Consider the following 14,064-nt stretch of genomic DNA (forward strand, 5'->3'; position numbering starts at 1 on the left):
ACACATTTGAAACATACTTTACCAGTAACATGAAGTGTATTTTGGAGCTGTGTCTGACACCTTTAATAACCTTCAATTTAGTTATGAAAGAACATTTCCAGTGAGAGAATTCAATTCAGGTTTTGAGCAGTGAAGTCCGACTTCTCCTTTATTGCATAGTTTCACCCATCTTTCACCTGATTATCATGCCACACAAAACCCCTTTTCAAAACACAGAACATTTGATTGGAATAAATCTGCATAGCCCAGTAAACTGCAGTCACCCCCAAGAAGAATATTGGTCTTGTTGTGCATTTCATTTAATTCCTGGGGTTAATTATGACATAATTACTGCAGTTATAACAAGCCTCTGCTTGTAGTGCAATCATAGGTACAGTTTAAAAAAAAATCTTTCTGGACTCCCTGAAGCAGCCACAGACAATTTATAAATAACCTCTAAAAGGCATTAAAAAATGCTGTTATAACAGACACAAAGTAGCGCGTTGCATATTCTCAAAGCTAGGAGTGTAAAATTCATAGTGCAGCACAGAGGTCAATTCACTATTTATAACAAGAACAGTAAAGCAATTTGAGCTCTAGAAAAAGAAAGCTTAGAATATTATTGATGCCTGAGATCTTCCTTTTGAAAATGTACCGTGGGCCACTTTGGTTTAAGGATAAGGGTCATTTTTACGGTAAAAGGCACGACACAAATGTTCTTAAAAAAAATGTGCAAAAATAGTTCAGTGTACTCAGTCTCATCCCACATATCTTGACAGGAATATTAAGGTCTCTAAATCGAAGCTAAAAATCACACAATAGAAACATTTGCATAGATTATAAAAATTGGTACTAGAAAGATCAACTCAAAATGCACCAACCAAGTTATTAAGCGATTAGTTTTCAGTAACTAAGTTAGTAACGAGTTTATAGGTGCACCTCATAGAATATAATGGAAAAGTCCATTCAAAAAGTGAAACTGTCGTATACTAGATTCATTACACAAATTGAAATATGGCAGGCCTTTCTTTTGTTTACATTTTGATGATTACTGCATACAGCTCATGGAAAAAAAATCCAGTATCTCAAAGTATTAGAATACATAAAACCAGTCAAATAAAAACAGAAATGTCGATCTTCTCAAAAGTATGTTTACTATAGATCCATTTCAAAATATGTGTAATGATGAATCTAGAATATATGAAAGTTTCACTGTTTGAGTTAAATTACAGAAAAAAAAATGAACTTTTCATTATATTCATATTTTTCTAAGACGCACCTGCACAATCCAGTAGCTGCCTGAGTTCAGGATCTAAAGAAAAATGGTTTACTTTTAGAAAATATTCTTTTCAAAATATACTAGATATATATACCACGGCTCTTATTTCTACGATCTGACCAGTTTAAAGCCTTGGCCGGTGTCCAGGATGGCCGGTGGAAACCAGTTGAGTTTGACTCTCTTGAGACATCGCAGACAGACGTTGCAGACCCACAATAGGTTCAGACCGCCGCACCACAGGGCCAACTGCACCACGGGGTAGGTCACCCGGGGGAAGTACATGCTCCAGTGGCTGGTGACATCACTTCCTGTGGGCAGATGCAGCGTGTAGTCGCTCCAGTGTTTGGAGATACCGTATTGGGCTTTGACCGGCCTGCCCTGCTCACACCACTGGATGTTGCTGTGTGAGTTGCAGTTGTATTCGACCCACTGTGCGGTGAAGTCTCCCAGCTGAGGGGGGTCGTGTAGCTCTATGTCAGTGACCCGGGCCAGTGTGGCCCCCTGCACCGCCACGTACACGCCCTCTGCCTTCTTGATCTCACTAACCCACGGCAACGAGTTGTCACAGTCCAGCACCAGGATGAGCCGTGAACAGAAGCCGACGTTCTTCTCCCTCCACCACTCCAAGATCTGCTCCAGGCGAAGAGTGTCTCCTCCTGATGGGGAACAGGGAAAGTCTCTAAAGAATACTGCCCAACAAGATGGCTCTCTGATGCGTAGCAATGAGGTAATTTATTTATATGTGACTATCTAAGATGAATAAAAAAATATGACAATGGTGAAGCAAAGTAATCTTTGATTTAGTACCACCCATAAACACAGGATGTTACGGTCTTCCTGCCATAAAAAGTTTACTTTCCTGGGAAAAATCAGACATGAGCACAGGCATTAACTTTATAGAAATAGAGTAGTTTTCACTGATGGTCTCTCATTTGCTGTTACAGGTCATTTATAATCATAAAAAAAAATGTGTTTCATAAACATTTTAAAACTTCCTCATAGGAGGTTTAATTCAGAAATACCAAAATTGTGGATCACTTTGATAACTGTGCAGCCACATTTGTAATAAACATTATTACTAATCATACTAAGCTTGATGCCTCTCACCTGCCAGCGCCCACTCTCCCGAGCGGTGACTGTGTCCGCTGTAGAAGATGACGTATGTGTCGTGGCGCGGCCCGTCTGCAGTGCGTAGCTCCAGGAAGGCCTTGATCTTTGCCTGCAGGGCCTCCAGTGTCACCCCGCTGGTGGAGTAGTCACAGCCAAACACCTCGATCAGGTGGTGGGCGAAGAAACGCTGCACGTTGTTCAACATGCCTGTGGAGCGTCTGTTCAGCTCCTGCACCTGGTCAGGAGGCAGCAGCATGGGCTGACCGTCGGGACTGAAATATGGACAAAAAAATTTATCTATGAGACATTCAAGCACAGTTCAGGGGATTGTCTAGTGAGTCAGAGAAGACTTCACGAACACACAGGAAGTCCAGATGCCTGTCAATTTACAATTTATTATAGGGCAAACACTTACTGCAGGAATGTAGTAATTGCCTGCTAACTCTAATACCATTTATAGATTTTATGTGGCTATTTTTAAACTGGAATCACCCTCTCTCACCACGTTCTCATGTTGCAGGGTGCATTTCCCATTCTGACAACACAAAATATTGATTTAAGGCAGGGGAATATTTTGATGTTTGACGTCATATTTTTTAAAAATTATGTTTTTATTGAATAGTACCATGGTGTGACTACACAGTGAGACTACATCATTAACTTTGACACTTGTTACACATTACAAACTGACCTGCAGTAGTTGGTGGGGATGACCACTGCGTAGCCCACACAGGTTCCTCCCAGGCTGCTCCCCAGCTCGTGGAAAAGCCCGTGGAACAGAGACTCAAGAGGCAGGACCAGCAGAAACATGCTGACAAAGATGCTGCTGGAAGCCTGCAGAACACATTCATAGAGCAACTCAGTATTGGTTCACAGCAATGGCTCACCACACTTTTGCAGGAAATACATTATTATTACCCAGAAAATGCAAAGGATGTATGGATGTGCATGTGCATGTGCCTCCAAGTGCTATTACAGCCCAAACATTTTAATTCTTGTTTTGTTTGATCAAATGGAGCTCAGTGATATTCTACATAAGTATATTAGGGCAAGGGGAAAGAGGAAAAGACAGCAGTTCAAGACAGCGTTAAAAGTTGGAAAGTTGTAGAGGGATTTGAACTTTTTCGATTTTTCGAAACTTTCGATTGTTTGTGTTTTAATAATGTTTTGCAGATGAGATGATCTCACTATAACAAAGTATTAAAAACACGTTGTGTGGCTGCCCCTTACCTGCCAACAAAGCCCAGCCACGGCGACAGTTGACACCAGGGTGAAGAGCACCAGGCGCTCGGAGATGAGGCAGAAGTGTCTGACGCCCTTGGAGGCCATGACTTTGTCCAGGCCGCTAAGCCCCGCCCCCTGGGACAGACACACCCTCTGGCAGTCGCTGAGCTTGCTGTGGAAGCCCCACACGGTGATGACAAACACCAGGTGGCAGATGAGCCAGAAGAGAGCACACACCACAAAGCCCGGGATCATCACGTACCACTGCTCCAGGTCGGCCATCTTCCTAGTCGCCACGACAACAAAGGCCACCTCCACCGCCATTAAGGGCAGGAGGGACATCCGGCGAAACAGGCGGCGCCAACCCAGGAACGGCTGCCAGCGCTCGGTCACAGACAGCCCGCTGAAGTAGAAGTCCAGTAAGGGGTCGCAGATGAGCTGGCTGAAGAAGCAGGCCAGGGCGAAAGGGTTAGTGGTGATGTTCAGGGACTTGAAGAACAGCTCGGCGGAGATGACAGAAAAGCAGACCAGGTTGGTAAGAGCAAACAGAGCTTTCATACGGAGGGCGACCATGACGGTAGCCAGGGCAACAACCAGCACCATCACGCTGAGGGACTTCTGGAAGAGCAGCGCCGTGCTGGCCGCCGCGAAGCCCACAAGCTCCAGCCGCTCCGCCGAGGTGAGGAAGGCCGGACGGTACCTGGTGGTGCCAAATGGAAAATCAGGAAAAGATTGTGTTAGTAGTGTTTTAAATGTAGACTTGGAACTTTAAATGCATGGCGAGTGTATCAATGTTCACAGGGCTCAGAATCAGAATTACCCTATTGATCCCCGGGGGGAGACTATTTGTGTTACAGTTGCTCCAATTTGGAATAGAATAGAATGGGGGAAAACTAGTCGAAATATATGTGAACATCACTTATCACATGAATGTATCATGAATATCAGTGAATACGTCAGTGTTTTCTACCACTGAATTTTGTCCACAAAAACAAATATGACATAAATAAAACGTACCGTTATGCCATAGCATAGCTAGAGTCCTGGGAACATTGGGATGATCATAACACCATTATATGGTATAGGTTTTTGATGTAACCTTGTGCACTCAAAGGTGGAGACAGTTATTCTGGAGAAGCCAGTTGTCAAAATCAATTAATATCTCCTAACCATCTGCTACCTGGCCGTACTGTGTGCAAGATATTCGCTGATTAAGAAAAATAAATTGACAACCAGCATTCTCCAGAATCGCTGACTACACCTTTACCAGTAACATCTTAAAATGTGAAACTGAACTGGTACCTGGTGTATCCGAACAGCCTGTCTAGCAGCGCCCACAGCGTCCTGAGACACACGCTGGCCAGCAGCAGGTAGTTTGCCGCCTGCGTCTTCACGTCGCTCTCCGTCGGAGCGGCGGTGCTGTCAAAGAAACACTGCAGCCCGAGCAGAAAGCCGAACCACAGGTGCAGGAGGCTGAGGCTGACCCGCTCCATGCTGAAGTAATAGTGCAAGATACTCGCTACCCCGAGGACCACCAGAGCCAACACGAATATGACCAGTAGTATGGACTCGGCCGTCTTCTCCCAGCGGGCGTACAAGCCCAAACACAGCGCGACTAGCAGGTTGAGGCCGGACAGGTAGCCCAACCACCGGACAGACGAGCCCATGCTCGCCTCCCCGTTGACCTCATCCAGCCGGGTCATTGCCGCATGCAGGCAGTGACTGACACCGTAGCGTAGAAAACGACACATTTTTATACTAAACTTTAACCGTACAACGCCAAAGACAGTCACTTTAATAAGTTGTAGTCCGTTTACTGCCCGCTATCTCACCTGAAATAAGTTAACCTAGCTGGGTTAGCCGGTTGTAAGTAGCTAACTTAGCTTAGTTACCGTTAGCAACTAGCGACGCATCTTCGCACAGGGCAACGTTAGCGCGCGCGTCAAGATTCACATCTTGACGCTCGTTGTTTGTGCTTTTCATCTGAAGTCCGCTGTGGTTTTTTAGAAAGGGATAAGATGGCGTGCCCAGAATCCAGCTCTCAGTACGGTGGAAGACATATCAGTTCAAAAAAGTTTGTCACGTCAAAAGTTTGTAGTCAGATGACGGACGCCATGACTCTGACTTCTACGGAGTGGGCCAAGGGTCAAAATTGCTTTACCATGAGAAAGGCATAAACCGATTTTTTTTTTTTTTTGTGAAAACATCTGTATTATAGAAGTATCTACTCAAGTTATGACCCGACTTACTTTTGATTGTGCTTTGAGTGGAGCTTAGATTGAGTTTTTAAGAATAAACATAACTGAAAAATGAGACATCCTCTTTAATTTCCTGTTTCTTCCCACTTCTCAAGCATTTTTAGTCGACAATAAGATAATAAGAAAAACTGATGTGATGAATTCAGATCCCAATCTTACATATGGAAAAACCCCATATCTCCCGAATCACAACCGCCAGTTAAGCTTTGGACAGAGCAGTATTTCAAATGTTTAAAATAAAATACACACAAACTCCACAGAGACTCATTACATTCATTTATAAAAGAGAAATACAACCATACTACAAGCACATATTGTTCAGCATTGTTGAAAATAATAATGAATGATAATGAAGATGAACCAATCATGCACATGGGCCAAAAGAAACATTGGAAGACAAAAGCACCAATTACCGTAATCACAAAACACTTCTGTCTGTCTTGTCTGAATATGTGTAGCACTGTAAAATGTTTTTTTCCCTGTGAAAACAGAGGAGATATCAGCGGAGATATGTATCGAGTTGAAAATGATATAGGAATGACAACAACACACTCCATAACATCAACACTGGAAATATTTCTTGTATCTGTTAATATGACAAGGGAGAACTGTATGCACCATTTGTCCAAAGAAGCTTGATATATATTGAAAAGGTGTGAGTTTCATGTTTCTCCAGGGGCATGAAAGTCTGCTTGCAACATACAAATGTGAACAAAGAAGGCACCTTAGACTTACTGGTTTTATCTTATGGGCTCATCATATGGGTTGTAAAACTGTCTTCATAGGAAAATAATTCGATTTTTGTGACACCCTTTGGGATCAATGATAAAGTGCCACTGACAAAACAAACAACATCACGTCATCAACATTACATTCACTCTTTCATTCAAACCGACAAAGTCAACCACGCCCACACACACGTAGCCTGTTCTGGGGACAGGTAGGAACACACACACACAAACACATACACCTTTCATCTGGTAGTGTTAGCTAACTCCCCTGCCCCTCCACGTAGGATACAGTATCTTAAGATCTGGACCCGCTTGCTATTGCTTAAATCTATAGTTTCTCACCTTTTCAGAGGTTCTGTATGAACACCAGTACATTAGTGCAAATCTCCTCTGTCAAAAGGAATTTTCTGACTGTGAATAGCTGAGATCTGGTTCTATTTGAAGGCAACTTTTTGAAGGAGTACTTCTCATATTTTCTCATAAAAAAAAAATTGGGTAAAAGGATCCTGGTGCTGTAATTTTCTTCACCTGTCTGTTTGATATGGGTCACCGACTTGCAGACAGTGGTGTACTGTTTCGCTGCTCCATAACAAAAAATGAACAGTAAATCTAAAATATAATTCAGTATCAATATCTATAAGGACAACGAGGAGGAGGAGGAGGAGGAAAAACAAGTGTAATACCTACTTTGAAACACTCGTACCTTGTTACACAATGAGTCAACACAGTCACAGTTTCACATTTGTAAACCTAGTAATACTCCTACCGTATGGTTCTGAAAATGTTTAAAATGCTACAAATATACCACTTTCTTGTAAAAGACGCACACATCATTCAGAGGATGCCAAATTAAAAATGGCATTGACACACTTAACACTGGACTGACTACACCATTGTTTTTTGACTGTTGAGAATATATATAACAATGAACTTGTTTTTTTTTTGTCTTGTAAAACTAAACGCACATCAAGGATTTTCAGAAAATCCAACTGCATGACTGACAAAAGCAAGCGTACCAGTCCAGTCATTCCATCCCAGTCTCTCCTGTGCAATTAAAACTCCTGTCAATCTACTCGGATGCTGTGTTTAGTCTTCAGCAGCCTGCTACACTAGCTTAAATAGAGACTCAGTACAGAATGCAGACAAGCTGACTTTTGTTATTTGTTATTATTTGAGCTGATTGGAAGATGGGATAAAAGTCAAGGAAAGGGGAGCTCAGATATTTTAAGGGCATTCGCTTTCCAACTCTTAAAAAACCTAGATATTTATCAAAATATATCCATCTTAGTGTGTGCTATCATGTGTGTATATGTATGTGTGTGTACTCTCAGAGTACTGTGGATATGAGAAAATAATCTGTAAACTTCTGTCTTTCACACTGTGCAAACTGCATTATTTTGAGGAGGGAGTGGGAGAAGAATGCAGCAGGGGGACATTTGGCAGCGCAGCAGTAGATAAAGGGGAATTGAGAGTTACGTAGAGGAAAGGAGGTGGGGTTTTAGATTGGGGGAGGGGCTAGTTGGTTTAGGCCTAGCTATGAAGCAGGATGGGGTCTTCCAGCTCATGGAAACCAGGCACCCCGCTGCTCTGGCTCTCCCCAGAATCTGACTCGTAGGGCGTGTCGGGCAGCTCCGTGAAGCTCCAGGCCAACTGGTCGTCCTCAAAGTCGGAGCGCGGCTGCAGGGGCACGTCGGCGGAGCACTCCTCCTCCTCCTCGTTGGAGTGGAAGTCCTGGGGGATGTAGAGCATCTCGGGGTAGTTGCGTGACACCAGGTCGCTGGTGGTGGCCAGGCTCACCTTGCGGAAGGCGATGAGATGCATGTGGGAATACTTGACGTACTTGTAGCGCTTGAAGCCCAGCGACTCCACGGCCACGCGCCAGCTGCGCATCATGAGGGCGTGGCGGTTCTGGTGGGAGGAGTCGGGCGTGATGATGAGCAGCAGGCCGTGCAGCTCCAGCAGCTCGTGGGCCTTCTTGCAGCAGATCCAGCGCTGGTACGGCGAGGGGAAGTAGGACAGCAGCAGGGAGAAGACCACCACCTGGAACAGCTGGGCCGGCAGAGAGTCGATGGGGTTGTGGAGCTGACGGAGGAAGGCTTCCACCGCGTCACCGGCAAGCTGCAGAGGCTGCTGGAGCTGCAGGTTGAGGAAGTCACACTTGTACACACTCTAAAGCGGGGGAGAGAGGAAACAGGCAGACAAGTGGTTCAAATGTCATATTTTTTTAAAAATAAACTGCCACTGTCCTTTCACCTACTGTATGTAGTTTCTCTTCATGCAGTTCTTTAACTCAAAGAGAGCACTTTTAAAATGTCTTCACACAAACGCTGTCTAAATAATAATAAATAATACTAATAATATACTCAAATTCATTGAAAGTGTGTGTTTACTCTTAATAACAAATAGAAAAAGTGCTTATTTGTCATATAACGACCCCTCCATGGCCTTACCCGGAAAACATGTTTCTGACGTTGGGTATTTATTTCATCCAACAGAGCAATCAAAAAAATGTACCTTTGTAAGGAAATTCAATACTTTAAAGGCCTCATTTTGAGATTATTATTATTATTATTATTTTTAATGCTTTTAATAATAATAATAATAATAATAATGGATTGGATTTATATAGCGCCTTTCAAGGCACCCAAAGCGCTTTACAGCGTTCCAGATCAGGTTTTAAGACCCTGTGAGTACCCTGTTCAAACATCATATTTAGCTCTTTTTCATAAACTGCCACTGTCATTACACGTATGCAGTTTCGCTTCTTGCTTTCTGAATTTCTTCACACACACTGTCTAACCACAACACTGATTCCTCTGCATGAGTCATTCTGGTGTTGCGTTTGCTCTGAAATGCAAGCACTGAGCTGGCAAGACAGAAAAATCCTCACGTATTTTGTTTATACGTACAAGATCCTATAACATGTTGTCAACAAAAATTGAGCACGATAAATAAGCACTCATACCTCAACTGCAGGCACTATGTCAATACCAACTGTGAGGAATTCATCAAACTTCAGGAAAGGGTTGAAACAGCTTCCCACGTCAAGAAGGCGCATTTTGCTTCGCTGAGAGATTGAACTATAAACACAAATAAGGAAAATTCGTCAATGTCAGGAGAGTATACTGTGAAATCAATGGTGCCTCTTTGTCTTATAAAGGACACACTTTTATATTTAAAATCAACATTTCATATTTTTTCGAAAACAAAAAAAAAATCAATATTACAAGCCCATTCAATCTTTGCTACAGTATATGTTTTATTGTGTAAGTTCAAGTACATTGTGTTATTATACATAAAAGGAGATGCTTTTGGTGAGGAGTGAGCTCCAAACATAATAAGAAGGGATGTTATCCATAAGAATCAGGAATGATACATGACTGAGCTAAGGTTGATCTTAAGGCAAAACTCTACACTATTCTTCAGTAGCACAGCTCTAGTAATAGCAGAATCCGAATTGTGCATAAGTAATGTGTAATGCAATTGTATATTGTGTGTAATATCCAATGCTGACTGTAGGGGCCACTAGTGGCACTTTAGAAAATCCATCTGATGCTGCGTACTCGATTCAAAGCACATTTCAGTCATTTAGAAGAATGAAGTCAAATTTGTAGTAACTGAAAAAAGAAAAACTGTCCTTATTCCAGTAGGACAGCATAAAGACTAATGCTGCACAGATTGTAAAGCTCTCTCAGGCAATTTTTGATATTGGGCTGTACAAATGACATACACATACATGTCACATACAAATGACTTGAACTTAAATCTGTGAACTATCTTGCAATGAAAAAAGAATGATCTCATTATGTTATTAAGTAACAAGCAACACTGCAGTTGCTCTAGATCTTTGAATTTTTTTGATAGACTCTAGGATCTACATTTAAAGCAGAAGACGTTCCTACTGTAACTTACCTGGGGACGATGCTCAAGGGTTGGGCACTTACAGATTCTGGAGTCAGTGCCATGGCAAGCGTGGCACTTTTCTCATCCTTTTCCAACATTCTTTTCATCCCGCCATCCAAAAAATATTCTTGACAGACACTGTGGAAGTGGAATCACAAACATATTGTTAATGTGAAATCATGCGCCATCCTACAGGTTTAGATGAGTCAGACATCACTGTCATGAGGGTTAAAACTGCAGCTGAAAGACGCCTGAAGACATAAGTACCTTCGGCACCAATCGATGCGACCCTCTCCTTCGCAGTTTTTGGTCCAGTGGTTGTCTGCGAGATTCTTCATGGCCAGGGCGTACTCACTCAGTGTCTGCTCATCCTCACAATGCTCGCGCCAGATCTTTTCAAAGTCGCCCACTGAGAACAAGGACAAAACTAACAATTTAAAAAACAAAACCCAAAAGGATTCTCAAAGACCTCACAACTTTCCTTTTTAGCTTAAACATCAGTAGCATGCAGCCCTATTAAAGTCTTCTTTGAGTCTGAAATATATAGACAGCAAATAGCAAACGTATACAACTGCAACCTACTTGCCAACTTTGGTCATCCCCTTTAGCACCAAAACATGACAGAACTTCCTTTGGAAAAAACTTTTTTTTTTTTTCTTTTTTTTTTTTAAATGCACTGCTACATCGCCTAGATGTTTGCTCGTCTCTGCCAGCACAGAAGTGGAACTGTTTCTCTGTTTTAATGCGGTCCACAAAGATCCCCTTCAGCGCCGTTCACAGCCTGTAGCATTGGCAAAACACGCTGATAAGGGAGAAATCCCATGACCACAAGGAAAAACTCTATCAGATTTTCAGAAATGAAAGAACAACAAGAGAGGAGTAGTGGTAAACAGCAGCGCTCTGGAAGCATGACCGCCGTGATTCGATGCCAAGCCCACCAGATCATGCTTTACTTATTAACCAATCATGAGGTCAGTGAGAGAGCAGGATGGCCTTTCTGTGCTGTTACTAGTCTCAAAAACACCCGACGAGTCTCTTTAACTGAATCATTAAAAAAATTAAATTGACAACATGACTGGATCTGACATTGTTTAAAAACTAAAAATTATGCTTACGTATTGTTTGTGAGGTTCAAAAGTAGGACAAAGTCTACACAAATAATAGCATATCCTCTTCATGCATTCCTTATACACAAATGTATAGTAGGGAATTTTGCAAAAGCAGAAGACGGATTATGAAAATAATTACTGAAACCCTTGTTTGCAGATTTTGATGAAATATTTTAAACACGCAAGGGTTGCCAGGTGTGTCCTTACCAGACATTCAAGCAGGAGAGAAACCTAATCTTAATAAAGTCAACTTAATCACTTAGCCCTACAAAATAGTGTGGTTGTTTTGCTACTGTTAACATATTATGATGAACTAATGCCAAGTTTCTTTCCACAAGATTGCCTGCCTGCCGTTTTGAAATTTCCTCTTTTTTTTATTTTATTGTTCCCCTCCCACACAGGCTCCAGTAGGACTATGCATTTCCTCAGAGGGATCCTCTGTGTGGGTAGGCATTGTAGCAAGTTTTCAAATCCAGGGCACTTCAGCAATGCTGGTAGTAGTAGGCACTATAAACTACAAACAGTGTTTAATTTTAAGCTCTTAGCTGAAATAAAACCCGACTGTCCACATGTCAGTTTTGTCTTTGAGCAATGAAGAGTCTGACTGATGTTCATATGACATATGTCAGCGCTCAAGTATTGTGAAAGGGTTTTTTCCAAACTTCCCATTTTACATTATGCTCAAAAACAAGATTGACTCATAATAGGAAATAGGACAGACACACAGACACACACACACACACACACACACACACACACACACACACACTCACTCTTATATAACTCAAAGACAGTCTTTACTTCTTTAAAAGGTTGTTTTTTTTTATGTTCAATGGAACGCAAAGCACCCAAGAGAACTCTGCACATAGTTTTGCAGTTTTGCATTTTTTCATCCGGAAAGGTCGATTATGGTCTTGATCATTTTACTTGCAAATAGTTATGGGCAACGTTCTGCGTGAGGACCAATGAGGTGATGGAGAGCATCGTTAAACATACCCATACCGCAGGGTAAAGCAGAGGAAAATCCCTTGTGCCAATTTGGACGTTCAAATGATTTATGAGAAATACAAGGTGAACAAAACATCTGTTTCTGATGTTCTCAGGCGACACTTTCTTCACAAGATAACTGTCTTGGTTATGAGCGATACATTAACATTATATAAACATGTACAACTCTTCACTAACATGACGCCAGACATGCTAAAAAAAGTAATGCCACCTATGTGCCATTTCCTAGCAAGAAAATAAAAAATTCAGGTCCTCAGCCCTTGCTGTCCCTTTAAATCCAGAGTTTGGATCCACTCCATACTGTATCACAGAAGCTCAAACATACTTGGTGTTTGTTGCCTCAGGGCACCTGTTTTTTAACAATATAACTAATGTCAGAGAGCACCAAGACTGAGATATCAAAACTAATTTGGTTGTAAAAGTTGCACCAAATGTTTGTTCAGTCCACAGAGTTATCACTTATGGGCGATAGAGAACGACGCTGAAAGAGAGGCAATAGCAAGTCATTCATTATCAACAGATAACCTCTGCTAGAGTGCCTCATGTGTAACCCGATACGTTCTCTGTAAACTGGGTTTAAAGAGAGAACACGTGTTTAGACTAGCGACTTACGTTTAGAAACAGTGATATATGCATGGCTGTGTGTAATGTTGTTGTTAAGGAGCTTTAAAAAGGCCTTGCTTATTGGATGTAACCATCGCTGTCTTCCTCCAGCTAAACCAGCCTGTAACACCAGCCCGTTAGCTAGGAGGGCTAATGATAGCGAGCAGAATAAGTTGTATTTACTCGCCAATACTGTAAACATGCACCACAATGACTTAGTTCTGTACTTTATAGCTATTGTTCAGAGTTAACCACTCGGCTTTGGGGGCACAGAGCGACACAGCGGCCCATCGAGGCTGCTCACCTTCTCTGTATTTCCTGCGCAGTTTTCTGTGGACGTTTTTGACGACTCCCGACAGCTTCTCCTGCTCCCTCTTGCAGGGTGCTTCGTCCGGTATCGGCATGTACAACAGCACCGTGTGGTTTTCCGTCTCCCCTGTCTCGACATTGTCCCTGAGGTCCATAGCACCGTACTGCCGATGCTTCCTCCGCCAGTAGCTTCCCCCTTTTTTCCACAGCTGCAAAGCAAACCAGCCGACCGCCGGCGAACCGGCGCACCAGGCAACAACACGCACGCCGATTGGTTGACTGTGACAAACACGTTCTAGAACTGACAGTCCTTTGTCCAATCACAGGCCTGGGAGCGTACCTGCCTTTGCGAGTGCGTTTAAAGCTCACATATTATGCTCTTTGCTGTCAATTGTATATGGTCTAAGTATTCCCTAATACTTATTTTTTTAAATGTTTGCTGAAAAACCCGTTCAGATCATTTATTGTAGCAAGCCTCTATACCCTGATGTTCCTCTGGTCTCCGGATGACCTATATTGGTGTCTGCAGCCTGCGATCTGGCTGGCCCCTC

At 42.5% G+C, this 14,064-nt stretch overlaps 2 protein-coding genes across 3 annotated transcripts; both read right to left on the reverse strand.

The window, feature by feature from the left end:
- Window positions 1-125: 125 nt before the first annotated feature.
- Window positions 126-5,688, reverse strand: tmem168b (transmembrane protein 168b). Of its 2 annotated transcripts, none has more exons than XM_080028636.1 (5): window positions 4,895-5,688; window positions 3,599-4,292; window positions 3,060-3,202; window positions 2,366-2,640; window positions 126-1,911 (listed from the first exon to the last, which is right to left on the reverse strand). In XM_080028636.1, exons 1-5 carry the CDS (start codon window positions 5,341-5,343, stop codon window positions 1,367-1,369), a joined length of 2,106 nt encoding a protein of 701 aa, XP_079884762.1. In that variant the 5' UTR covers window positions 5,344-5,688; the 3' UTR covers window positions 126-1,366. The 2 variants fall into 2 exon arrangements, with proteins under 2 accessions (XP_079884762.1, XP_079884761.1); XM_080028635.1 differs by having other exon boundaries at window positions 126-1,914.
- Window positions 5,689-6,111: 423 nt separating this feature from the next.
- samtor (S-adenosylmethionine sensor upstream of mTORC1) lies at window positions 6,112-13,700 on the reverse strand. The gene is made up of 5 exons (XM_080027822.1): window positions 13,509-13,700; window positions 10,752-10,893; window positions 10,494-10,622; window positions 9,547-9,661; window positions 6,112-8,750 (listed from the first exon to the last, which is right to left on the reverse strand). The coding sequence occupies exons 1-5, from the start codon at window positions 13,666-13,668 to the stop codon at window positions 8,112-8,114; spliced, it is 1,185 nt and encodes a 394-aa protein (XP_079883948.1). The 5' UTR covers window positions 13,669-13,700; the 3' UTR covers window positions 6,112-8,111.
- Between the last annotated feature and the right edge of the window lie 364 nt (window positions 13,701-14,064).

The sequence above is a fragment of the Ammodytes marinus genome (assembly GCF_949987685.1).
Source record: "Ammodytes marinus genome assembly, chromosome: 5".
NCBI lineage: Eukaryota > Metazoa > Chordata > Actinopteri > Uranoscopiformes > Ammodytidae > Ammodytes > Ammodytes marinus.

Bases quoted from the DNA above. Each gene is read 5' to 3' on its own strand.
- tmem168b (XM_080028635.1), bottom strand. From the start codon at position 5,343: ATGTGTCGTTTTCTACGCTACGGTGTCAGTCACTGCCTGCATGCGGCA. The intron at 2,641-3,059 runs GTCAGTTTGTAA...TCCATATTTCAG, and splicing joins ATCCCCACCAACTACTGCAG to TCCCGACGGTCAGCCCATGC. The intron at 1,915-2,365 runs GTGAGAGGCATC...GTTCCCCATCAG, and splicing joins GGGAGAGTGGGCGCTGGCAG to GAGGAGACACTCTTCGCCTG.
- samtor (XM_080027822.1), bottom strand. From the start codon at position 13,668: ATGGACCTCAGGGACAATGTCGAGACAGGGGAGACGGAAAACCACACG. The intron at 9,662-10,493 runs GTAAGTTACAGT...TTGTGTTTATAG, and splicing joins CCCTTGAGCATCGTCCCCAG to TTCAATCTCTCAGCGAAGCA. The intron at 8,751-9,546 runs GTATGAGTGCTT...CCCCCGCTTTAG, and splicing joins ACATAGTGCCTGCAGTTGAG to AGTGTGTACAAGTGTGACTT.